This window comes from Mobula hypostoma, chromosome 17 (assembly GCF_963921235.1).
Source record: "Mobula hypostoma chromosome 17, sMobHyp1.1, whole genome shotgun sequence".
Classification (NCBI taxonomy): domain Eukaryota; kingdom Metazoa; phylum Chordata; class Chondrichthyes; order Myliobatiformes; family Myliobatidae; genus Mobula; species Mobula hypostoma.
In genome coordinates this window covers 12,551,676-12,579,173 of record NC_086113.1, presented here as the reverse complement: position 1 = coordinate 12,579,173, position 27,498 = coordinate 12,551,676, and the positions used below count along the sequence as shown (strand labels likewise).

The following is a 27,498-nucleotide window of genomic DNA, read 5'->3' as shown; positions in this document are numbered from 1 at the left end:
GCTGGCAATTGCAATAGTTGTATGACAAGTTTCAGGAACCAAAGGCTGGGTTCTTCTGCTACTGGAGAGGGAGGGTCCAGGCTGGGTGAGGAAATCCCTCAGTTATTGTAGTAATGTACCACCCTGGAGAGCCACATGAGTGGCCACAGTGTGACTAATGTAACAGAGCAGCACTGAAAGCATTGCCTATGAATGTAAAAAATGAAAAAGCACTGCATGCTTTGCTCTTGTAATTTTTTTTTATTATGAGTAAAGTTTACTTTGACAAAAAAAAAGTTTCAGGAGCCAGGGGACCACTGGTGGGAGAACAATTAGCAGGTGGGACACCTGAGGTTTCAGAAGCCTTGATTTTGCCAATGCCGAATGGTAACAGGCCCTTCCGGCCCAACAAGCCCACACAGCTCAATTACATCATATAACCTATTAATCCACTAACCTGTTGCCCTAGGAAACTGGAGCATCTGGAGAAAACCCAGGCAGTCAATGGGAGAAGGTACAGAGTCATTCCAGACAGTGGCAGGGATTGAACAGAGCTCACTGGTGTTGTAACAGTGTTATGCAAACAGCTACACTACCGTGCCATTCGTAGACACGAAAAGCTCTGCAGGTGCTAGAAATCCAGAACAACAAAGACAAAATGTTAGCGGAACTGAACGAGTCGGGCAGCATCTGCGGAGCGGAGTAAGACGTTTCAGGCCATGATCCCTGGGCGTATACACAAAATTTTTTTTTTGCAAGTGAAGTGAAAGTTAGTTTTCACAAAGTAAGAAGTTCTGGAATCGCTCCACAGTTCAGGCTGCATCAAAATCTCCTGATGCGATAACTTTGGCACTGTTCCTTGGAAGGACAGGCGCACTGACACCAGCGTACTGGAAGAGGACAACATAACGCCATGGTAGGCCAACGCCAACTCTGATGGATAGGTCATGTCATCCGGATGCCTGACTCATGTCTTCCCAAACAGATCCTTTACTCCCAGTTTAAGAAAGGTCAGTGAGCTCCTGGTGGGCAAAGGAAACCCAGGCGGTCAAGGGGAGAGGGTACAAAGTCATTACAGTTAGTGACGGGGATTGAACATCAAAATTAGCCTGAAGAAATTCAACATTACAGTTAAAAACTTGATGACAATACACTCAATAGATACTGCTGGAGGAAATCTGTCAAAGGAGCCACACTATGTCAGAATGGCCTCCGCAGTGCTGCAGAGAACAAGTGACATTTGCAAAGAGAGAGAATGAACAAAGCAAAGACCCAACCACTAACCAGAGCCATCACTTACTTTTGCCCACACTGCACCAGAATATGTAAACACAAAACACTCTGCAGATGCTGGGGTCAAAGCAGCACTCACAACACGCTGGAGGAACTCAGCAGGTCAGGCAGCATCCGTGGAAACGTTGACCTGCTGACCTGCTGAGTTCCTCCAGCGTGTTGTGAGTGTTACCAGAATATGTAGATCCCAGAGTGGCTCCTACAACCACCTGAGGACCCACCAGTTAGGAAAACCCATTAGGAAAACATCATAGTCGACTCGAGCGATCATGTTATAATCTTTGCACTCATGCTGCCTGGCCTGTTTATTTCTAGTATCTTCTGTTATTATTTCAGATTTCCAGCATCCATGGATCTTTTTAAATATAATTTCAAAGTGGATTGCAAGTTGATTGATGGGTACTGGCAGCCTCTGTGTGTAAGCTTGTCATAGCTCACAGAACATGGCTTTAAATAAATGACTACAAGATACACACTCAACGTTTTAGGAGCAGCTTCTTCCCCTCTGCTATCAGATTTCTGAACAGACAATAAGCCAACCCATGAACATTACCTCACTGTCTTTGGCTCTCTTTTTGCACTACTTGTGCATATATGTATACTGTATATATATGCACACACACACACACGCGCACATGTAGAGAGCCTTGAAAAGGTATTCAGTCCCCACAACTATTTTCACATTTTACTCTCTTATTTTCTAAACTTAAAATATATTGAAGTAGGACTTTCTGAGCTAATCTAGAAAACATTGTGCATTATGTCAAATCAAAAGAAAAAAATCTAAAACCTGTCAACAATTTACTAAAAATCTGAAATTGCCAGGCTGAAAAAGTATGCATCCCCTTTGCTAACTTTCTTCGGGTGCGATACCTCACCCGATTTGTTGATGTAGAAAACTGGAGGATCACCTGAATGAATACCCCCTCTTTCTGTAAGGTCCAACAGTAGGATAAATTTTCAACAAACCAAGCCAAAGTGAAGACAAAAGAGCATTCAAGGCAAGTCAGGGAAGTGATAATAGAGAAGCACAAATCTGGGGAAGGGTACAAGACATCTTAAAGGCACTGAACATATCTCGGAGCTCAGCACAGCCCATTATGAGAAAGTGGAAAAGATATGAAACCACGGCCACACCGCCCCTCTAAACTTAGTCGCCGGAGAAGAATGGCACTTATAAGAGAGGCTACTGTGACGCCAACAGTCACTCTGAGTGAGCGCAGCGGTTAGTGCAAAGCTATTCCAACTCAGGGCACTCTCGAGTTCGAAATCTAATCCAGTGACATTTTGCAAGGGGTTTGTACATTCTCCCTGTGACCACGTGCTCCGGTTTCCTCGCACAGTCCAAAGATGTACTGGTTTGTAGGTTAATCGGTCATTGTACTTTGTCCTGTGATTAGGTTAGAGTTAATCAGGTTTGTCAGGATTTCTGAGGCAGCACAGATTAAAGAGTCAGAAGGGCCTCTATTGCTAAATAAAAAATATTACGTGAACAAAGGGTTGGGGACTGAATACTTTCACAAGGCACTATATGTATAGAAATTTCTTGTTGTAATTCATAGTTCTTTTGTGTGTTGCAATGTACCGCTGCCACAAAACAACAAATTCACAGCATGTGCCAGTGATATTAAGCCTTGGTCTGATTCTGATTCTGAAATACACTCCTGCTATTCTACAGTGTGTGCCTCAGAAAATTCCACCGTGTGGGGCGTAAAATGTGCTCGATAAGCAGCTGGATAGCAGATTGTGTGGCCCCTCTAAACATACTTTCACTCTGTTTCTCTTTGTATGTGCAAAGATGTTTACAAAGCTTGGAATCATACAACAAAGTGAATTGATCTGTCAGTTTTTCTCTTTGATTAACTGCCCTTATTCTACCTCTGGTGAAGGAGGTCTTTCTGTAAGGTTGCTCCCTCCTGTGGTTACGGGTGGAATAACAGATCCACGGAGAACATGAAGCAAGAATGAATCTGTGGGGTGTAAAATGTGCTCGATAAGCAGCTGGAAATCAGATTGTGTGGCCCCTCTAAACCTATTCATCGTATGCTCTTTTTTATAAAAGTTACTGGGAGAAGGCAGGGGAATGGGGTTGAGAGGGATAATAAATCAGCCATGATGGAATGTCTTAGGAGGCTTAATGGGCCAAATGGCCTAATTCTGTTCCTATATCTTATGGTTTTATCTTTCACCTCAACACCATTTTCCTGTACTAATCCCATCTGGAGAGAGAATGGGAGAGAGGGAAAATCAGATTAAGTTTCACGCTGGTGACCTTTCATTAGCACTGTTAACTGTTTCTCATATCCAGAAGGGATTAATATAGGAAAGTGATGCTGAGGTGAAAGATGTGCCTTCATCTCACTGAAAGCTGGAGCTAATGAGAAGCTCCTTTTGCTCAAAAGGTTTTTCTATATTCTGATGCTCTGTCACCTGATGAATATTTCCAGCATTTTCATCTTTATATTTTAGGTTTTCAACTTGCAGAATACTTCAGATATGTTCTTTAAATTCAGTCTTTAGCTACCTCTTGCATTATCCTGTCAAAACTGTACCAGTGTAACTCTTACTGGTGACTTAGCTGAAAAAATAAACTTGGTTTAAAACAGCTTTGCCCAAGCTGACATAGTTTTACCCTATTCTCTCGATTTCTTTCTAAAATCCTCATTGTCCTGGCGTATAGTTCTACAGCAAGGGTTCCCAAACTTTTCTTTATGTCATGGACCAATACCATGAAGCAAGAGGTCCATGGACCGCAGGTTGGAATACACTGTTCTACAGCACAACACTGACAACTTCATCTGAAGTTATTTTTTGTGAGGTGAGAGTTGATTGGGCTTCTGTGCCTCCCTCTGCAATTGGATCCTTGACTTCCTAACCGGAAGACCACAATATGTGCGGATTGGTGATAATATCTCCTCCTCGCTGACAATCAACACTGGTGCACCTCAGGGGTGTGTGCTTAGCCCACTGCTCTACTCCCTCTATACCCATGACTGTGTGGCTAGGTATAGCTCAAATGCCATCTATAAATTTGCTTGTGATGCAACCATTGTTGGCAGAATCTCAGATGGAGATGAGAGGGTGTACAGGAGCAAGATGTACCAGCTAGTTCAGTGGTCCTGCAGTGATAACCTTGCGTTCAATGTCAGTAAGACGAGAGAGCTGATTGTGGACTTCAGGAAGGGTAAGATGAAGGAACACATACCAATCCTCTTAGAGGGATCAGAAATGGAGATAGTGAACAATTTCAAGTTCCTGAGCGTCAAGACCTCTGTGGATGTAACCTGGTCCCAACATATCGACGCAGCTATAAAGAAGACAGGACACCGGCTATATTTTATTAGGAGCTTGAAGAGATTCGGTTTGTCAACTAAAGCACTCGAAAACTTCTATAGATGTACCGTGGAGAGCATTCTGACAGGCTGCATCACTGTCTGGTATGGGGGTCTGCTGCACAGGACTGAAAGAAGCTACAGAAAATTGTAAAATTAGGCAGCTCCCCCTCGGGTACTAGACTCCATAGTATGCAAGACACCTTCAAAGAGCGGTGCTTCAGAAAGGCGGCATCCATTATTAAGGACCCCCATCACCCAAGGCATGGCCTCTTCTCATTGTTACCGTCAGGAAGGAGGTACAGAAGCTGAAGGCACACACTCAGCAATTCTTCCCTGCCGTATGCTTCTTAAATGGACATTGAGCCCATGAACACTACCTCACTTTTTAAAATATATATCATTTCTGTTTTTGCACTATTTTAACCTAGTCAACATACACATATGTACTTAAAGTAAATGATTTACTTACTTTTTCCTTTCTATATTATCATGTATTGCATTGTACTGCTGCTGCTGAGCTAACAAATTTCATAGCACATGCCGGTGATAATAAACCTGATTCCAATCCCGATTCTAATTCTGATTGTCATCGGGCTTTTCAACTGTAGCAGGAATACCATTGAATTTGTTCCTGTTTTCGCTTGATTCTATAGGGAATGTTATTTCCAATAAAAGCTGTTCAATTATATTAACCATTGTTGAGCATCCTGTTAGCTGAAGCAGGTTTGAGTACCCTGACAGCTGTACTTCACAGAGAATGACCAGTTTACAGCAGGTCCAGAATTAAAAAGAGTTCCTTCTGGTCTGAAGTGCTGAGGGCAAAAATATTAATACTTTTCTCAGTAGTAATTCATCTTAGAGTTTACTAAATTTCTTATTTTTCTTACATTATTGTGAAGAAATCTTTATTGCCTGCAAATGTACCAATTGAGAAATTTAAGAAGTGAATACGGGAAGGTAAAAGAGCAGAAGTAATTTTGAAAGCAACATTAGTTTAGTAAGAATTGTTCCTGAAAAGCCTCCATACAATTTCTTACTAGGTCTCTAATAAAATCTGAGGCAGACAAACAAAAGCAGAGAATAAAAGGAGAAATTGTAAAAGGTTGTTCTGTGCCGTACAGTAGCGATTTGACAATTCTCATGCAATAAGTATGATTGATAATGATTAAAAATTTGAACTCGGGAAACTATATAATGAAGCTCCAGTTCAGGAGGAAGGATGACATCATTCTCAATTTCAGTAATTCTCAGTTGTACATCTGGATACACTAAGATTTTTTTTGATTTAACATTGAAGGTAGTATTCTGCAGTCAGCGCAGTCTTAATGCAACCTTAGAAATTAATAGTATTTTTATAATCTTTATGTTCTGCATCAGCACAACAGCAATGAGAAAATCTGAAATGTTTATCCAGAAATTTCAATCAATAGTGTTGTATCTCTTAGTGTAACGTGTGTGAAAATCACAAATTCTTTCTTGGATAAAACACATTTGCAGCCATTTCTGGAATGAATTGCACCGCTGTGGAAATCCAACCGAGCACTTCCTGTCATGAATCATCTTTGCTGGGCTGACTGTTTCCCACCAGAGGCACGTCAAATGCTCACATCCTTTGCCTCATATTTCTGGCGAAATTACCCCACGTTGTTCTTGGGGTGCTTTTGCAGAGCACAATAATATCTCTATGGCAGACTGCTTAGGATGCATAGCAATTTCTGTACGCCCAACTGCACTGAGGTTTTCCACTTCAGAATTTTAAATAATGTGCAGTTTCAGCAGAGGTGGTTAATTGCTTTTTATTAGAATTCAAGTTAAAGTTGAAGTTTATTTTCATATGACTGTACATATATACGACCAAATGAAACAATGTTCCTACAGACCATGGTGCGCCCAAATATATATACCGCACCGCACATAAAACAAATTATTACCATTAAAAGTTAATAAAATTTAATTCAAAATGCATGTAGTACACGGGAGAGGTGATCAGTAAACAGTAAACAGCTCACTGTCCCAGTGATGAGACCTCAGTGGTGGCAGGGTATTCATTACTCTCACAGCCTGAGGGAAGAAGCTGTCACCCAGTCTGGCAGTCCTAGTCCTGATGCTCCTGTACTTCCTACCTGACAGTACTGGGTCAAAGGGATTGTAGGATAGGTGGTAGGGATCCTCAACAGTATTTCTGGCCCTTCATATACAACGCTCCCAGCAAACGTAACCTTAGTGGGGAAGGAGATTCCAGTGGTCCTCTTGGTGGGTTTTACTTCCATGGGATTAAAATATTTTTTAAAGTGTTCAAATGGATCCTATGACATCAGACTCTCTCTAATCAACTATTATTGCATATTCTTGCAGTTTAGAAATTATTTATGTATGTTTACAGGTAAAATGGCATCTTATTTTGTGTTAATTATTCAGACTCCTGTTGTACTTTGTCCATTCTTCAGAGGTGGCCCTTCTGCAGAAGATTCATGATGTTGATTTTATTTGCAGCATGAGATATCTATAAATCTGAAAGCCTATTTCAGTGAAGCAGGTCTAGACAGCAAGAAGGAAGGGAATATTTGTTTATTTATGCATGTACAGTACTTCAGCCAGGTGATATTATTTTGAAAATTAACATTTAATAAAGTATGCATGGATGGAACTGCAGAAGCGAAAAGAAAAATTGAAGCAACCACAGAGAGTGTAAAAAAATTAGAGAGATGTGGAAATCTGGTGGAGGCCATGAAAAATATGAAATCAGTGGAAGAATGAAAGAACATTAATTCAGCAATTGATATATGAGTGTAAAAGTTAGGAAGACCTTTAGTAGAAGAAATGCTTGGTTTCCTATCTATCACTTGTTGTTTTTATATTACCCTTGCTTTATTTTCTACATGTTATTTATTTATGGAATGTCCCTTTATCTCCCTGTATATATTCATCTTTCTTTATTAGTATTTCTTACTGTCTTTTTTACAATCCACAATACTTCGTTATTTTTCTGTATTAATATCTATTTCTCCACCTCCACCTCATTCAGCAAACTTATATTTGTCATGTGGCTTGGCAGAATTGCCATTGTTTTGCAATTTTATGATAAAAATGCACTTTACGATATACATATTAATTTTTTATCCAATAAGTGCAGCTTGGAAATTTGTTTTGTAGTGTTGTTGTAAGGAAGGAGGAGGTGAATAAACAGTACCTCAGGCTTGCTGGATTTTAATTTTATTCATCAGAGTAGGCCTCTGCTGGTGAGTAGGCCTTCTGTGATCAGAGATTTTCTGTTTTTCAAAGGTATTTGTGGAAAGCGTTTAATGCTCACTTTCTTGTAACATTTACTTCAGAAATGTGCATTCCCAAGTACAAATGGGACTGGAAAGCACTAAGCAGGAAACAGAGAAGGACCACCAGAAAAAAAACCAGAACCATTGTATGGATATGAAAAGCAAGAGAAAATCTGCAGATCCTGGAAGTCCAAACAACGCACACAAAATGCTGGAGGAATTCAGCATGTCAGGCAGCATCTATGGAGAAGAGTAAACAGTCGATGTTTCGGGTCCTGACGAAGGGTCTCAGCCCGAATCATCGACTGTTTACTCTTTTCATTAGATGCTGCCTGGCCTGCTGAGTAACTCCGGCATTTTGTGTGTGTCAGTTGTAAGGATGAATGGTTTAGAAAAAGTTATCAGGAGGACGAGCGATTAACTGGAAGATCAGCTTAGTTACAGAGATCAGAGGGTTGAGGAGTGAGCAGTAATGGTGATTCAGAGAATGATGGGATTCTAAGCTGCTGAAGAGAATAAAGTAGAGGTTGGCATATTTGAAAGCAAAGGTGGTCAGTTACATTGTCTAATATTTATATGAGGTACATGTTAGAATCTCATTGAGATTTTCATTTGATTAACAGTTCAAATCCTTTTTATCCATTGAACATACTTTACATACCACAGTCCCAAGGAGACACTGGATTGCATAGAGGGAGGAAGAGTTTAAAAGAAACAAACAGAGGCAGTTGGCACATTTTGTGTTCTGCAATCCCAAGGAGACACCAGATTGCACAGAGGGGGAGAGAATTTAAAAGAAGCGAGGCAAGGACCAATATAAAGAAGTTAGATTTTGCCGTTGTGGGAGCGGCCATTGTGTGAGTGGGCCAGTATTGGAGTCGGGGTTTGAGGCTTTGGCTCATCAAGGCTTCGGTGAGGAGAGGCATAAGCCATACGTAGATTTTTTTTTCATTATTTATTCTTTCTTTTCTTCTTTCCTTTCTATTTTCCTTCCTTCCTTCTTTCTTTCTTTGTTATTGCATATTTAGAGCAGTGGGGATGACAAGCAAGATACTGAAATGCTGCTCTTGCGGGAAGGCACGGAGACCTCTAGGGTCTCTAATGGCTTCAACTGCAAGAAGTGCATCCAGCTGCAGCTTCCAACAGACCACGTAAAGGAGTTGTTATGTTGAAATTATATAAATTGTTGGTGAGGCCTAATTTAGAGTAATTTTGTGTGCGGTTTTGGTCACCTACTTACAGGGAAGATATAAATAAGATCAAAAGAGTGCAGAGAAAATTTATAAAGATTTGCCGGAATTTGAGGACATGAGTTATAGGGAAAGGTTTAATAGGTTAAGACTTTATTCTCTAGAATGTAGATGATTGAGGGGAAATTTGACAGAGGTATACAAAATTATGAGGGGCAGGCTTTTTCCACTGAGCTTGGGTGAAACTATAACCAGAGGTCATGGATAAGGGTGAAAGATGAAATGCCTAACGGGAATATGAGGGGGATCTTCTTCACTCAGAGGGTAGTGAGAGGGTGGAATGAGCAAGTGGCAGATAGAAAGTTGATTTCAACATTTAAGAGAAATTTGGATAGGTACATGGATTGAAGGGGTGTGGAAGGCTATGGTCTGGGTGCAGTTTGATGGGATTAAGCAGATTCATGGTACAGCATGGACTAGATGGGCCAAAGGGCCTATTTCTGTGCTGTAATGTCCTTTGCATATTTAGTTGTATTCTGATGTATGTAAGACATGCTTGCACATCAAGTCTATGAGGCACATTCAAGAGGCATCAATTGGCATGTACAATGCATGTGGTGACAGGGTGGAGGTACGTCTCGACCAAGGGAGTTGTAAGGCGCTCCTTCCCTCCGCTAGCCTGCAGAACACCCTTGGGCAATGTGCAGTACCTGCTTAGCCCCTGATCAGGGTCATGTGAAGCCATGGGAGCAGGTGGTGGATGGTCATATGAGCAGCCGGTGTATATCACAAGTCCTGGTTATTGGACCACTGACATCAGACAGACAATCTCTGAAGACTGTTGATAATGGCTTGGGGTCACCCATCTTGTAAAGACACTGCCCAGAAGAAGGTAATGCCAAATGTCTTCTGTAGAAAAATTTGCCAAGAACAATCATGGTCATTGACAGATGGATCACCCACGTCATACGACACGGTACATAATGATGTCATACGACACGGCACTTGATGATGATGTCATATGACATGGCACTTGATGATGTTATACGACATGGCACGTGATGATGTCATATGATATGGCATATACTGATGATGATGGTTGCATGATGGTGTTGCTTTTCTTTTTATTTATTGATTTTTTCAGACCCAGGGAGTTGCTGGCATTGCCCACTCCTAATTATGATTGAGAAGGTGTTGGTGAGACACTTTCTTTAAACCACTGTGGTCCTTTTAGTAAAAGCACTCCCTCCAGTGGTTATGAATAGCCTGGTTTATATTTCCAAGTTAGGACGGTGGACATCTTGAGAGGGACCTGTGTGTGGTTGTATCTGCCATCCTTGTCCATCCTGGTGGTTTCTGTCACAGAATATGCAGTTTATAAAATGACTGCTGGGAATAATGGTAGAATATTCTTCTTCAGTTGTCCATCGAAATCCGATGAGGACGTCCACTCCTTTAACGGTGAGATCTTTGATGACTATCCAGTCCTATCCTGGACCCACAAGCTCTATTGCAGGTGGGACATGTCTATGTGGTAGTGGTGGCAACCATGGCTGCATTTCTCCTGGCTCTCTTCTGCTGTCTTCTGGTTGTTCTTTCCATCTCCAGAATACGAACCCCGTCCCTACACAGCTGTCGCCAAGTGGTACGGTCAGCAGCAACCTCCTCCAGGTCCTCAGGTCTGATCTTGCACTTCCTTAAAGCATTCTTCATCTGATCCTTATAGCGCTTCTTCGGCCCTCCAGCTGAGTGTTGACCATGATGTAGCTGGCCGTATAACACTCTGCAGGGTACTCGACATGGGGGCATCCTTATCACGTGCCCCAGCCACTGCAGCTGACGCTGGGTGATCATGGCCTCAATACTCCTGCAGTTGGTCTTTACAAGTATTTCAGTGTGAGGCACCCGCTCACGCCAGGTAATTCCCAGGATGCGCTGGAGGCAGCTGATGTGGAAGTGCTCCAAGGACTTGATGTGGCAGCTGTAGCTTACCCGAGCTTCACAGCTATAAAGGAGGGTGGTGACAATAATAAGATCATAGACATAGGAGCAGATTTAACCCATCGGGTTTACCCCACCATTCAGTCATGGCTGATGCAAAAGTCAGGATAATGCAAGAGTTAGCTAAATACTGAATTTAAAGCAAAAAAGTGAAATATTCTGCAGGTTGAACATCTGAAATATAAAGATGAAAATGTTGGAAATATTCATCAGGTGACACAGCATCAGAATATAGAAAAACCTTTCAAAGCAAAAGGAGACCCTCATTAGCTCCAGCTTCCAGTGAGATGAAGGCACATCTTTAACCTCAGCATCACTTTCCTATATTAATCCCTTCTGGATATGAGAAACAGTTAACAGTGCTAATGAAAGGCCACAGTGTGAAACTTAATCCGATTTTCCCTCTCTCCCATTCTCTCTCCAGATGGGATTAGTACAGGAAAATGGTGTTGAGGTGAAAGATAAAACCATAAGATATAGGAGCAGAATTAGACTATTTGGCCCATTCCATCATGGCTGATTCATTATCCCTCTCAACCCCATTCTCCTGCCGTCTCCCTGTAACCTTTGACACTCCTACTACTCAAGTACCCATCAACCTCCGCTTTAAATATATCCAATGAATTGACCTCCACAGCCTTCTGCGGCAAGGAATTCCACAGATTCATCACCCTCTGGCTAAAAAAAATCCCTCCCCAAGGTACATGCTTGTTTTCTGTCTCTCTGCACTCTCCCACTTTTGGAGACATCCTCTCCATATCCTCCCTATCCGGGCTTTTCAACGTTCCATAGGTTTCAATAAGATCTCCCCTCATTCTTCTGAATTCCAGGGAGTACAGGCCCAGAGCCATCAAGTGCACCTCATATGTTAACCCTTTCCTTCCTGGGATGGTTCTTTTGGACCTGCTCTGGGCCATCCCCAATGCCAGCACACTGAGACCATGCTGTACTATATGCGACATACTACGTACTCCATTTTATTCTATATTATATGTCACTTGGCACGTGGCCAAGTGGTTAAGGCATTGGACTAGCGACCTGAAGGTCGTGAGTTTGAGCCCCAGCCGAGGCAGCGTGTTGTCTCCTTGAGCAAGGCACTTAATCACACATTGCTCTACAACGACTCTGGTGCCAAGCTGTATGGGTCCTAATCCCCTTCCCTTGGACAACACTGGTGTCGTGGAGAGGGGAGACTTGCAGCATGGGCAACTGCTGGTCTTCCATACAACCTTGCCCAGGCCTGCGCCCTGGAGAGTGAAGACTTTCCAGCCGCAGATCCATAGTCTCGCAAGACTAACGGATGCCTTTATTATGTCTATTAATTTTGGTCCTTGCTGAGAGGGTCATGACATGGAATTGTTCCCAGAGCTGAACCCCCAAACTTGGAGGACCGGTGACCACTCTTAATCTGGCCTCTACCCTTTGACCTGTTTGGCATGGGTGAACCTACCAAGAGCCAAAGCACAAAGTCCTGACTCCAGCTGGCATAGTTCTTTCGGTTATTGAGCCATGGAAACTTCTAAACCCTACAACAAGGTTGTGGTCCTCTTGGAGGCATTCAATCATGACTGATTTATTTTCCCTCTCAACCCCATTCTCTACCATCTGCCCTTTGTCAGTGTAGATAAAGCATGCACTAATGGCAGGAATATTGATCAGCAAGAATTTCTCCTCCCAGGGGCATTCTGGCAAGTGGGGTGGGGTGGGGGGAATTCTCTTCCTCACCTGTTGGAGAGGCTCTTCATTTACTTACAAGAGAAAATCTGCAGATGCTGGAAATCAAAATAATACACACAAAATGCTGGAGGAACTCTGCAGGCCAGGAAGCATACATGGAAAAGAGTGAACAATCAATGTTTCACGCCAAGACCCTTAACCAGGACTGGAAAAAAGAGCTGAGAAGTCGGAGTAAGAAGGTGGGGGCAAAGGAAGGAAGAAAGTACACGGTGGTAGGTGATAGGTGAAGTTGGGAGGGGGGAAGAGGTGAAGTCAAGAGCTGGGAAGTCGATTGGTGAAAAAGATAAAGAGCTGGAGAAGGGGGCATCCGATGGGAGAGGACAGAAAGCCATGGAAGAAAGGGAAGGGGGAGGGGCACCAGAGGGAGGTGATGGGCAGGTAAGGAGATAAGGTGAGAGAGGGAAATGGGAATGGGGAATAGTGAAGGGGGTCATTGATTCATTCACTCGATGACTTCTGCAGTGATATGACTGAGTGGTTCCTTAAAGTTGTTATAGCCATGGGTGGTAGTGGACCTCATGATTGAGTGGCTACCCTATGCGCAGGCATCACTGTAAGATGAAGTCAGTCTTTTTTTCATAAATTTCATCCAGATTTCCACTTTATATTTTAGATTCAGATTTTACAAACCAAATTATAGGCATATTGCATGCTGTGAAGCTTTCATAGGCCTCTGGAGGAATTTATCAGTATATCCAAGACCATGTCTTACCGGAGAGTGCCCACCATTACAATTTTGTTATGAAGAAATCAAATGCATTTCAATCTATGCTGTTAAATGATTGTACTTTGAATCCAGCTTTTTATGTTTATTCATTATTGTATAATAAATTCTGGCAGTTAGTAGGTATAAAAGAATGAGACATACTAAAATAATTATGAATTGTATTCATTACAAATTCCAGCCTGGTGACACCAGTTTGCACCATTAATACACTGTAGCTTTTCAAGAAAACTTGAACAGTTTTAAGGCTTGAATTGAACAATTTTCCACCACTACTCAAGAGGGAGTCTTCATTATATTAAATAAATTAACTGTAAGATTTATGAGCTTGAGTTTAACCACATTAACCTGCATATATTGAAGTGAAATCTCTTGCGATCTGGTTAATTTTACAAAATCACTCTAAGCATAAAGTTGAGCTTATATTTATTGACACAGTGCTATATTGTGGACAAAAATTTACCTGCCTTCAAGTTTTCCCTCAATCCTCAAGGCAGTAGCTTATGTTGACTAAAGGCAACATGTTGATCCAATGGCTCAACATTGGCCTTTCAATGTTAGGGAAGGCAGAAGAATACTGAATGTCTGAGCATGAAGAGATTTTCTTTCACTCATTTCTCACGGAGCTGCCAGCCAAGAGGTCAACCTGACTGAGAAGTAGCATGGGCCAGTAAGGAGTAGAGCTTTAGCCATGATCCCTAGTGCATAAGGGGGCTGGGGAGTTTTGTAGCTGTGAGACGACAGAATAATACTTCCTACAGTGAGAAGCTTTCAGTCCCAATTTGCTGTCACTTTGTTTGGGACTCTTAGATCCCAAGAAAACTCCCTTTAGCAATTAATGTACAATTACATTATATATATCTGATTTGGACATGGAAGTTAAATGTCATGGTTCATTGCTACAGGACACTCAGAAGATCACCTCCGCTCCATCCGCCAAAACAGACAGGATCTCCCAGTAGCCACCCACTTCAACTCTGCTTCCCACTCCCATTCAGATATGTCCCTACATGGCCTCCTGTACTGCCATGATGAGGCTAAACTCAGGTTGGAGGAGCAACATCTCATATACCGCCTAGGTAGTCTCCAGCCCCTTGGTATGAACACAGAATTCTCCAACTTATGGTAATTCCCTCCCCCTCCTTTCCCCTATCCCTATTTCACTCTTCCCCCACCCCCAGCTGCCTATCACCTCCCTCATGGTTCCGCCTCCTTCTACTACCCATTGTGTTTTCCCCTATTCTTTCTTCAACATTCCTGCCTATCACCTCCCTGCTTCCCCTCCCCCACCCCTTTATCTTTCCCCTTACTGGTTTTTCACCTGGAATCCACCAGCCTTCTCCTCCCACCCTCCCCCCACCTTCTTTATAGGGCCTCTGCCCCTTCCCTCTACAATCCTGACGAAGGGTTCCGGCCTGAAACGTCGACCGATCTTTTCCACGGGTGCTGCCCGACCTGCTGAGCTCCTCCAGTGTGTTGTGAGTGTTGCTTTGACCCCAGCATCTGCAGAATATTTTGTGTTTACTCAGAAGATCTAATACCCACTGATATGAAAAGAACAATGGCCGGTCATGAAGCTTCTTAGTGACCAGTTCTCACTCCTGTTGTGTATACAATATTTCAGTAATATTTGAGTAATATTGTAAATATATTGTTCAATTTAAGGGACTCTTAGATAGGTACATGACGCTCAGAAAAATAGAAGGCTATGCGGTAGGGAAATTCTAGGCAACTTCTACAGTAGGTCACATGGTCAGCATAACATTGTGAGCCGAAGGGCCTGTAATGTTCTGTAGATTTTCTATGTCTCCAATTCAGCATTGTCTGTATGTTTAAATAATTCACTATGGGTTATATGTAAAAGTACATGAATGGCATACGTCATCACGCCACCAAGTCACATACAGGCGCATTTTGCTAAAAGTAAAACTAAGAACGTTCACGAGATATCTTCCGGCTCCATTAATTGCTGGAGTTACCAAAACACAATACCTCCCTCCTTCTTACCAAAACACAATACCTCCCTCCCTCCCCTCCCCACCACTGAGAATATTTACATGGAGCACTGCCACAACAAAGCAGCATGTATCATCAAAGACCCGCACCATCCGGGCCACGTCCTCTTCTCATTGCTATGTTGAAGTATAGAAGCCTTAGTCCCCACACCACCAGGTTCAGGAACAGTTATTACCTTTCAACCATCACTCTCCTGAACTGGTGTAAACAACTTCATTCACCACCACTCTGACAGATTCTACTATTTACAGGCTCACTTTCAAGGTTTCTTTACAACTTTACAAGTGGATGATCAGCCATGATCACAGTGAATGGCGGTGCTGGCTCGAAGGGCTGAATGGCCTACTCCTGCACCTATTGTCTATTGTCTATAACTCATTCTCTGTAATAATTTTTATTTGCAGTTTGTCCTCTTTTGCACATTAATTGTCAGTTTTGCCTGTTTATGTATAGTGCTTTGTACATTCTATTGTGTTTCCTTTTTCCCCTGTAAATGGCTGCAAGAAAATTAATCTCAAGGTAATGTATACTTTGGTAATAAATTTACTTTGAACTTTGAACTTATGTCTCAGCCCCCTGCTCCTTTGCCTGGCTGGGATCGATCTGTAGGTCCATGTTCCTTGATCTCCTGTTGAATTTACTCATTTATAATGGGTAAACATTTTGGGGTAAAAGTTGACATTGCTGAAAGTTAATATTTGAGAACTAGATAGAAGAACAGGAAGATATCCTTCAGATGTTTTATTTAAAATCAAGCTCCTCTTTAATAATTATTGTATTCACTCACACACATTCCCCAGCTCTCAAGAACAATAGTTTAAATATTAATTAAACGTCACATGACCTTGTTATTACGTCTCATAAAAATCCATGTTGTTGGCATATGGTAAATGTGGAAATGGCCTTGACAAGTAGACTTACTGAAAATTCATTGGCTATGTTGCAGAATGAGGTACTCAAAGACCTTGCCGAAAGATTTAACAGATTATCATAGCTGTTACTGTTCTGTGTCTCATGATAAACCTGTCATTCATGCACTTACAGGGTGTATGATGATGTCTCTGGTGAAAGCAAACACAGGAAATTATAGCTGGTATTCTAAATTCCCATCTCGGTAATCTTAAACAACACCTCGGTGTAGCAGAAGAACATCTGCTCAATATTCATGTCGGTAGTTGTTTCATTGACAGTCTTGGATAAATTGTGAAGATGAGGAAGCTAAGCATAGCCTCTATTCCAAAAAAAATCTCAATTAAGTGGAAAGGACACCTGTGAGTTTTATAATACTGCTAAAAAGGCAGCTGGACAATTTTATTGCTTACCATGTAAAGTTTAATTGTTCCTCTCAAGTTCACTGTGTTCATTAATAACGTCAGTTCAGAACTCTGTCCAGAATTTCTGTACCTGTTTTTAAATTTCAATTTCAAGTACATATTTGGATAATGTAGTCCTGAACAGATGAAATTTGAATGAGCTGTTGCCAAGTTTAAATCAACAGCCGAATTTGTTTTCTGGGATCACCCATTCAGTCCAAAATTTGAAGCAATTTTTCAAAAGAACTAAGTTCTGTGCAGCATAATGTTTGAGGAGCTCCTATGAATACAGAAAATAACCAATGTTAGCACGAACAATGTAAGTGGAACTTTGCTTAGGCCAAGGAGCGACCTTTCTTAGAGAGAAATAATGTGGCAAAGCGAATTTTGTAGAGCTTGGAAGAAACGTACAAAATGGCCCAATCACCATCCTTACTCTAAACACAAGAGATTCTGCAGATGCTGGAAATATTGAGCAAAAAGCACAAAATGCTGAAAGAACTCTGCAAGTCAGGCAGCGTCCATGGAGAGGAATAAACAAATTGACATTTCGGGCTGAGACTCTTCAACAGGATAATTGAGTCCTGATTGGCTCCCACTATTCATTCCGTCAATAGCTGCTGCCTCATTTGCTGAGTTCCTCCAGCATTTTGTGTGTGTGTGTGTGTGTGTGTGTGTGTGTGCGTGTGTGTGTGTGTGCGTGTGTGTGTGTGCGTGCGTGTGTGTGTGTGTGTGTGCGTGTGTGTGTGTGCGTGTGTGTGTCTGTGTGCGTGTGTGTGTGCGTGTGTGTGTGTGCGTGCGTGCGCGTGTGTGCGTGTGTGTGTGCGTGCGTGCGTGTGCGTGTGTGCGTGTGTGTGTGTGTGTCTGTGTGTGTCTGTGTGCGTGTGCGTGTGTGTGTGTGCGTGCGTGTGTGTGTGTGTGTGTGTGCGCGCGCGCGCATGTGTGTGTTGCATATTACTTATTCCCTGCTTTTGAAAATTTCCTTCCAGGTGCAGCAACCAAGCACCCTGGATAGCCAGGCCTGTAAACCCACCAGAATAAAATTCCGGAGCAGTTTGAGACATATTTGTTGATTTGGGGATATAACATAGAACAAGCCCTTCTGGCCCAACGAGCTGCACCACCCACCGACCCATCTACGTGACATTTAGCCTAATCCCAGCACAATTTACAATGATCAATTAACCTACTAACTCGTATGTCTCTGGATTGTGGGAGGAAACTGGAGCACCCAGAGGAAACCCATGCGGCTATGGAGAGAATGTACAAACTCCTTGAAGATGGCACCAGAATTGAACTCTGAACTCTGAACTCTGGAACACTCCAAGTTGTAATAGCATTGTGCTAACCACTACACTTCCACGGCGCCCCATACAGCTGAGACTGGCCCATCACTTCCGTGCCAACCATCCACTTCCGATTTACGCAAACCCCACATGGGTCCCGTGTTTTATTTTGCCCACGTTAGCATCAACTTCCCCCACTCACTTACACAGTAGGGGCCAGGCACAGTGGCCAGTTAACCTACCAACCTGGATGTCTTTGGGGATTTGTGAGGAAGCCCCCTTGGTCACAGGGAGATCGTACAAAGTCCACGGACACGGGAGCCAAGGTCAGGTATCAGGAGCAGTGAGGTAGAAGGTCTACACCAGGGGTTCCCAACCTGGAGTCCACAGACCCCCACAGTTGACGATAGGGGTTCACGGCATAAAAACGGTTGTGAAACCCTGGCGTGGTGCTATCTATTACTAAAGGCAGAAAACAGAAACCTAACCCAGGAAAATAACCAATAACTGTACAGTATATTGAAAATATGGTTCCTTTGCAGAGTTATATCTGAGAATTAAAGTACCCCACAACTTGTGACGCAAGGAATCTCCACATCATCTCTCTCACCTCATCCATCTTTTACTGAGTCGACAACTAGAATAGAAATGTTTGAATATTATCATCAGAGAAAGACAATACTTTCATAGTGTCTCGTCATGTGGTCTGGGAGTGCACACAATGAGTAAGGGTTATGCAGCTTTTCCACCCAAGCAGTAACCCAGCGGCCTGCATCACAGCTCATTAAAATCTCTGGCACAAAACTGTCAGGTTTGCTCTCCGCATGGAGCAAAATTTATAATTACACCCAACAAAGCACAGAAACAGGAGAGGGACAAAGATTTGAACAGAAAAGAAATAGGAACTTCATCGAGCACCTCCGTCCCATCCACCAAAAGTGGTACTTCCTGGTGTCCAGTTTAATTTCGATTCCCATTCCCATTCGGACATGTCAGTCCATGGCCTACTCTCGTATTAAGAGGCGGCTATCCACAGGGTGGCAGAGCAACACCTTAAACTCCATCTGAGTAGCCTCCAACCTGATGGCATGAACATCGATCTCCACTTACGGTAAAAAATCCCTCCCCTCCCCTCTTCTTCTGTTCCTCACTCTGGCCTTTTACTTCTTCTCACCGTCCTATCACCTCCTACTGGGTCCCCTCCTCCTTCCCTTTCTACTATGGTCCACCCTCCTCTCCTATCAGATTCTTCATCTCCAGCTCTTTACCATTCCCACCCACCCGGCTTCACCTATCACCTTCTAGCCATGTCTCTTTCCCTTTCCCCACTTTTTTATTCTGGCGTCTTCCCCCTTCCTTTCTAGTCCTGAAGAAGGGTCTTGGCCCAAAACGTCGACTGTTTATTCATTTCTATAGATGCTGCCTGGCCTGCTGATTTCCTCCAGCATTTTGTGAGTGTGTTGTTAGAGGGTATGGCATATACTGGAGAGGCTAGCACATTCCTGATCTTTTTTGTGTGGGTAATAATCCTACTATTTCATAATAAACTCATTGTAAACACTATGTGACAAATCTTGTGTCAAGTATATTGATCACATTTAAGACTTCACTCCTCAATGTGTAAGATGTTTTTATGTCTCCCTTTTTTGACTTTTGGTAAAGCTTTGCTGAAGGTAGAAGCTAGGGACTTACAAGAAGCTAACACTTTGTACCAAATTGTCTGAAAGTAACAGGCCAGGGTTCACATATTCATTTATGTGGGCCTCAGGAGTACTGCATGAAACATAGCTCCAGATTAGTAACTAGCTGTTACAGGGTCAATTCCCCAACTACCTGTGAGCAATACTGTGGAAAATCAGTCTACTAAATATTGCGATATGTTGTTTGTCTGTCATATCCCAACAATGACAGAAGACCTGTGCAGGAGAGTTTTTAAAGTGGAAAAGCCATTGTACTGTGCAGTTCCACTCTCTCGACCTCAGACGTCAGAGTCCAGTGGTACGAACAAGCATCACAACCTGGGGTCTTCCTTGGTTGCAGTGGATGATCACGACGTCTTCTGTGCCTTGTCATGCCCTTGGCTCTCCACGGAGTGTTGCAGTACCACCTTCCTGGTCACTGGGTCTCACTGTAGATCTCATTCATCCGTTCCGCCAGAGCTGACTTCACGTGCTGGGACAGGCATGGTTCACTACCTCACCAGGGTACGAGGTCCCCCAGCTGCCCTCACCTGGTTTAGCCCACCGGGGTGTCGGCGCTGTCACATGCACACAGCTGCCTGGAGCCACAGGTGAGAAGATCCAAAGGTGAGTGAATGGCCTCGGAATGGACATACAAGCTACCTCTCCCTGGACACCCACTGCACCCCCTTTGTGATATAATCACTGGGTATAAAACACAAGGAGAGGCAGATGTCCAGGTGCCCCCACCCTGGATGATTGTCTGTTTTAAGAGCAACTCGGTAACAGAGTGGTTGGCGTACTGCTTTATACTGCCAGCAATCGGAAGATCAGGATCAATTCCTGCCACTGTCTGTAAGGAGTTCATACATTCTCCCTGTGACCGGGTGCTCTGGTTCCCTCCCACATTTAAAGAAGCACAGGTTGGTGTTAGTGAGTGGTGGGGATGCTATGTTGGCGCTAGAAGCACGGTGGTACTTACAGCAGGCTGACCCCAGCACACCTTTGCGCTGCGTTGGTCATTGGCGCAAATGACATATTTCACTGTATATTTCGATGTTTCAATGTACATGTGACAAAGACCTTTTCACCTTTTAGAGCATAAATAGACTGGGTGAAATATGCATCTTGTGACACTGAACGTTCTTGCTTGAGGATGTGTCAGGTTTTTGCTAATATGAGGTCAGCAATGTGCTGCTTCAGTTCTTCAGTGAATAAAATGGCGCTGAAATGTGTATTGGAGAAAGTGGTGGGGGTTATATATTTGCCTGATTTTCCACCATAAACCCCAGAGGAACTCACAGCGAGCCAAAATAAATAAAGTACTGAAATATCCAGCCTCTTACCATTCAGCAAGGTCATACCAGATCACTTAACTCATTGCATATTTTTGCATTAATTGCATATGCATTGATTCCTTAATAATCTTTCAAGATTTTCCTCGAAGGTGGTTCTAATTTTCTAATAAAGCTGTGAAAGATTTATTTTCCCCATAACACGCACATCAATATTGGTAACTAGTGACTAGGATTGTACAGCAGGGCTTACGCTGGAAGAAGACTGTAGCTGTTAAGGTAAAGTGGGGAGTGCAATGAATAAGGACATAAGAGCAGAATTAGTCCATTCAGCCCATTGAGTCTCCCTCACAATTCCAACAAGGCTGATTTATTTTCCCTTTCCACCGCCTTCTCCCCAGAGCCTTTGACACACTTATTAATCAAGAACCTATCAACCTCCACCTTAAGTATACCAAGAACCTGAAATCTGATTTGACTAGGTTGACCAAATGAGGCCCCCTGCCTCATTTTAGTTCTCACCTCGGTGGCTTATCAATCTGAAGAAAGAGCAGGTCTAGTCAGCCAAGAGGAGGAAGCAGCAAGTTCACAACACTGTGAGTTCTAACTTTATTACTGTAGTTGTTTCTTGACATAATGGTCTCGCCAGGAAAAGGAAACAAATAGTTGCTTTTATTGTCCAGTAACCCTGCGGGACTGGGATAATTTCCTTCCACTTCAGTTCTCTGAGTGTTAAGGTGACTGACGGGGTCACTTCGAGTCTTTCAAACTTGACCACAGAAAGGGCAGGATGGGTCAGCGTACAGTTACCAGAGGTGATGAATTTCTTTCATCACTCGTGCAGTTTTATTTTGTCTGCTCCTGAAGCAGGCACTTGGGTTTTCGCCAGACCATCCTTAACACAGCTTAACTTTAATTAGTCATGTACCAGGAGTTCTCCGGAGTCAGTGGCGATGTTTTCTTCTGTTGTTGCTGCTTCTGTTGTTCGGCTGGACATTGTGGGAACGCTATGTTGGCGCTGGAATGTGCAGCAACACTTGCGGGCTGCTCCCGGCACATCCTTAGATTGCGATGGTCGTTAGCGTAAGCGGTGCCTTCCACTGTATGGTTCGATGTACACATGATAAATAAATGAATCTGAATCTACAATTCCCTGAATCGCTTCCTCTGTCTCCGTGACAATTGCTTCCATTTGAGCAAAACTGGGAATAGATGCAAAGGGTCTCGGCCGGAAACATCGACCGTACTTTTTCCCATAGATGCTGCCTGGCCTGCTGAGTTCCTCCAGCATTTTGTGTGTGTTGCTTGGATTTCCAGCACCTGCAGGTTCTTTCTTGTCTGGGGATAAGTGTTTGGTCTGGAAGTCTAACGTCAAGCATTTCAGCATTGCGGCCTGGCCAAGGAAATCGGTTGGTATCGATATAGGTTTATTATTGTCACATGTACGAGATACAGTGAGAACGTGTTTTGCCTACTATTCATACAGATCAAATCATTACACAGTGCATTGAGGCAGAACAAGGTAAAACAGTAACCATACAGAAATAAGTGTAAAAGCTACAGGGAAATTGTGCTGCAGATAAAAAATAAACTGCAAGATCATAATGAGGTAGATTGTGAGGTCAAGAATCCATCTTATCATACAAAGGTTTGATAACAGCAGGACAGAAGTTGTCCTTGAGCCTGGTGGTATATGCTTTCAGGCTTTTGCATTTTGAGTTTAGTTGTGTATAATTCACAGCTAGGGATTTTGGCCCAGGAGAGGACACCAACATTGATTCACATTGTCCCACTGGATTTGGAGGAGTTTGAAGGGATATCATTGGTTGTACCTCAAGTGGCATGATGTACCTGTAGATAGTCCACATTCCAAAACAGGTTGGGTGGCAGAAATCACAGTTGTCTGTGTAAAAGTCTTTGGCACACTAGATTTTTTTTTATATGGTTTCAGATGGTATGGCCTCCGCAGTTCCCTGATCTCAACATTATTAGGGCGATCTTGGATTACCTGTGGAAACAAAAGCAAATGAGACAGCCAAAATCTGCTGAAGAACTGTGGCAAGTTCTCCAAGATGCTGGGAACAACCTACCAGACGATTTTCTTATAAAACTGCACGACAGTGTACCTAAGAGTATTTAAAGCTTTTCATTTCATTATTTTGAAAGCATCTTAACTTTCCAGAATTTATTTACATTTGCCTAAGACTTGCACAGTACCGTATAATCAGTGCTGTACTGGATGAAGACCACAAGATATAGGAGCAGAATTAGGCTATTTGGCCCATCAAGTGTGCTCTGCCATTCTATCATGTCTGATTTATTATCCCCTCAACCCCATTCTCCTCCCTTCTCCAACTAACCATCAACAACCTTAAGGTCCTGATCTTCAGCTAATATTTTCCTAACATGGTCAAAAGAAATGCTGGTACATTGAACTTCATCTCTGATATCTGCCTTTGCTAAAAGCATTATATTTGCTTTTGTAATGCATTTTTCACAATTTTGGGAACTCAGAGTACTTTGAAGGAAACACTGCTGTTGGAAACGCCACAAGCTTTTGGAAACAGTGTTGTACTGTAATCTATGTACTAGGCCAGAATTTGCTGGGGTCTGGACTGAACTTTTGGCATTTCTGAACATGGGTGCTGTTTGGTTTCAACACATTTGCACAAAAGTGAAAGTCCCAGACTCACTGGGCAAGAACTTCCGTTGTGCCTTGTGGGATTTCCTTATGGAACAGGAGCCTGTTGAAACTCCCCGGCACATGGTTAGATCTGCTGCAGGATCTGTGAGACTAATTTAAATTGAGATTGCAGAGCAGCTGGGAGGAAAGGAAAAATGAGGGTAACTTATATCTTTCACTGCCACCAAATTTTGTTCAACGTCTTTAAGTGTTTTAAATGCTTCTAATTAATTTTTTTTCAAATATCTTTTAATATTTTAAATCACTTTTTAATAGTTGTTAGGTGTTTGTGAATGTCATAGATATTGACATATTGAAGAAAACATTGGCAACTTTGCTAGAAGTGGGTTCTTGCTTCTGCTGGCATCAATGACTCGCAGGAACTTCGTTGGTGGTGCCTGTTCTAACCCAACTTTTCTCCCCACATGTAATTCATAGTTCTAGGGGTCTCTCCACTTAACTCTGTGACTGTGAGGCAGCAAAAGGAGAGGTTTACAGGGATGAGGAGCATGCTGCCGAGGGCAGGCAGCTTCCTCCCCCCACACACACACTTCTCCAGTAAATTCCGGGCTTATCTGTTTTAGAAAGGTTCAGTTACGGTTGAAAGTTGAGCAGGACACCAGGAACTACCCCCTGCCATTTTATTCTAAATAATGTCTTGGGATGCCTTTTTCTGAGCAAGAAAAATGGTTGAGATCTCATCTGAAAGATTTTGGCCTCCAGTGGTGCGTGATCGCTGATCTCACATTGGCTTGGGAGTAAACCTGATTGGGAAAGACTCAGAGCTGGAACCCCTAAGGCAGTCCTCATTGAGTTCAACGATGAATGGCAACTCCTGCGATGCTACTGGTCCCGAACTGTATCGGTCTCTGCCGTTCCTTTGGGTTCATCAAATGCATGAAGAGGGATGGGCAGCAGCTTCCTCTCCATGTCGTACTGCCCTGGCTTGTGTATCTAGACAGCTAGGACACAACATCCATGAATGGAGGCCTTGCTCATTCACTCAGTGTGTGAGGATTTCAGCCTAGAATATTATGGTCATCTCTCTTGAGTGAGATATGTATTCGTAACCTTTGGACTTTGTGGCAAGAATGCCACCCACTGAACCTCAAAATCCTGCGCTCTAAATAAATCATATTGATGGTTGTTGAAATTACAGAGTCATAGAGCACCACAGCACAGAATCAGGTCCTTCAGCCCATCTAATCTGTGCTAACCTAGTCTTCTACCTAGTCCCATCTACCTGCACCCAGGTCATAGCCCTCCACACCCCTCTACCCCTCTCATTAATGTACCTATCCAAACTTCTTTTAAATGTTACAATTGAACATCCGTCTGCCACTTCCACTGGCAGCTTGTTCCACATTCTGAGTAAAGACATTCCTCCTCCTGTTCCCCTTAAATATTCCATCTTTCACTTTAAGCCTGTATGTATTTAATCTATCTGTACCCTTCGTAATTCAGTAAGTCTTTGTAAGATCTTCCTTTTCCCCGATCACTGACCAGGCTTCAATTCCCGTTGCTTTCTGTGAGGAGTTTGATCATACTCCCTGTGACTGCACGGGTTTCTGCTGGGTGCTCTGTTTTCCTCCCACATGCCAAAGACATACAGGTAGGGTCAGTGAGTTGTGGGTATGCTATGTTGGTGCCAGAAGCATGGAGACTCTTGTGGGCTGCCCCCAGCACAGACCCTGCTCTGTGCTGGTCCTTGAAGGAAAACAATGTATTTCACTGAACGCTTCCATGCGCATGTGACAAATAAAGCTAATCTTTAATCTTCCTGCAGTAGAAAGATCAAACAGTGGAGTTTAAATCTTGTTTAAAATTAGTAATCCTGGGTATGCTTACTAATCCACCTTGAAGTAAGCTGCATCATGGATACAGGCCTCTGTAGCATCCAAGACATCTTCAGGGAGCAGTGCCTCAGGAAGGCAACGTCAGTCATTAAGGATTCCCAGCCCACAGAACATTGCCACTTCTCATTGTTACCATCAGGAAGGAGGTACAGAATTAAACTGAATTGACTTTATCTCTTACATCCTTCACATACATGATGAGGTAAAATCTTTACGTTCCATCTCCATCTAAATGTGCAATGTGCAAATTATAGTAATTTGTAATAATTAGTGTGTACAGCAGGACAGTCAATATAGCATAGAAGTACAATTGTGTCAGCATGAATTAATCAGTCTGATGGCCTGGTGGAAGAAGCTGTCCTGGAGCCTGTTGGTCCTGGCTTTTATGCTACGGTACAGTTTCCCGGATGGTAGCAGCTGGAACAGTTTGTGGTCAGGGTGACTTGGGTCCCCACCGATCCTTCGGGCCCTTTTTACGTACCTGTCTTTGTAAATGTCCTAAACAGTGGGAAGTTCACATCTACAGATGCGTTGGGCTGTCCACACCACTGTCTGCAGAGTCCTGCGATTGAGGGAAGTACAGTTCCCATACCAGTCAGTGATGCAGCCAGTCAGGATGCTCTCAATTGTGCCCCTGTAGAAAGTCCTTAGAATCTGGGGAGTCATGCCAAACTTCTTCAACTGGCTGAGGTGAAGATTGAAGCCACACACTCAGCGATTCAGGAACGGCTTCTTCCCCTCTGCCATCTGATTTGTAAATGGACATTGAAACCATGAACACTATCTCACTATCTTTTTAAAAAATTCTATTTTTGCACAACTTATTTTAATTGAACTACTTAATATACTTTTATATTCTTACTGCAATTCAGTTTTTTCTATTTTCCGTTATTATGTATTGCAATGTACTGCTGCCACAGATTTAACAAATTTCACGACATATGCCGGTGATATTAAACCTGATTCTGATTAATGGTTGACTCAGTTTTCAACTAGTACCATGTTGGTAAAGAATGTGGAACTTGGCTTATTGAAATTAGGTACTTATGCTCCTCCAAATGTATCTCAAAGTTTTCAGAGACTGTTGTGCCTTTGCTTGGTTCACTGATTCACTCTCCCTTTTTATCTTCTCCTCACATTCCAGGCATTGGCCAGGCTGAATGGCAGGATCCAGCCCTTGGTGAACGGGATCAATGCAAATAGGACTAAGTGGGAGGAGCTCTATACAATGCACTGTCAGTCCCATGGTGTCACAGATGCTGCTAATTGCACGCTGAAGATTGAAGTAATCAACTAGTGAAATTCAGACCTTAACATGTTTCTGGCCTGACCTTATTCTGCATTAGGACAGTTTGACCCTCTGGCAGATGGAATGTTAATGGCCAAGATGCAAATACTGTGAATCATCAATATTACTTTGGCTGCAGCATGAATCTTCAGTGGCATTACCATAAATCCCATCTGCGTAGCTGCAGAGGAAGAGGCGCAAATTCATTTTGCTCTCTGATCAAGTGTTGGGTATTGAATGGAGTTTAACACCGCAAATATTCAACAAGAAGATCGGCCATCAACAGTCATGGACCATTTCACATGTATCCCATCGTGCACCACTCTGTTTGCTACCTAAGAGCATCCAGTAATTACCGTGGTGATTAAAATCATAATCTGCCATCTGCTACCGCTGCATTCTTTCGGTGCTTTAAAAGAAATCTGCTACTGGCTGGACAGCTTTATTAAAGCGAATTCTAGTTAAATCTGTTGGCAGCAGGGTACAGTGTCAGACTGACAATGGCTTATTGATGTTCGAGGCAAGATGCTCGCCTGACAAGTAACTGCTCG

The 27,498-nt window shown here is 42.9% G+C and overlaps 1 protein-coding gene across 2 annotated transcripts in view; it reads left to right on the top strand.

Moving 5' to 3' along the window:
- Window positions 1-27,275, top strand: part of LOC134357680 (dual 3',5'-cyclic-AMP and -GMP phosphodiesterase 11A-like) — a 251,408-nt gene extending 224,133 nt beyond the window's left edge. For both annotated transcript variants that reach the window (XM_063069299.1, XM_063069298.1), the window contains one exon: window positions 26,804-27,275. In XM_063069299.1, coding sequence (XP_062925369.1) covers window positions 26,804-26,956 — 153 coding nt within the window. In that variant the 3' untranslated portion in view covers window positions 26,957-27,275. The remainder of the gene's footprint in view (window positions 1-26,803) is intronic.
- The last annotated feature ends 223 nt before the right edge of the window (window positions 27,276-27,498 follow it).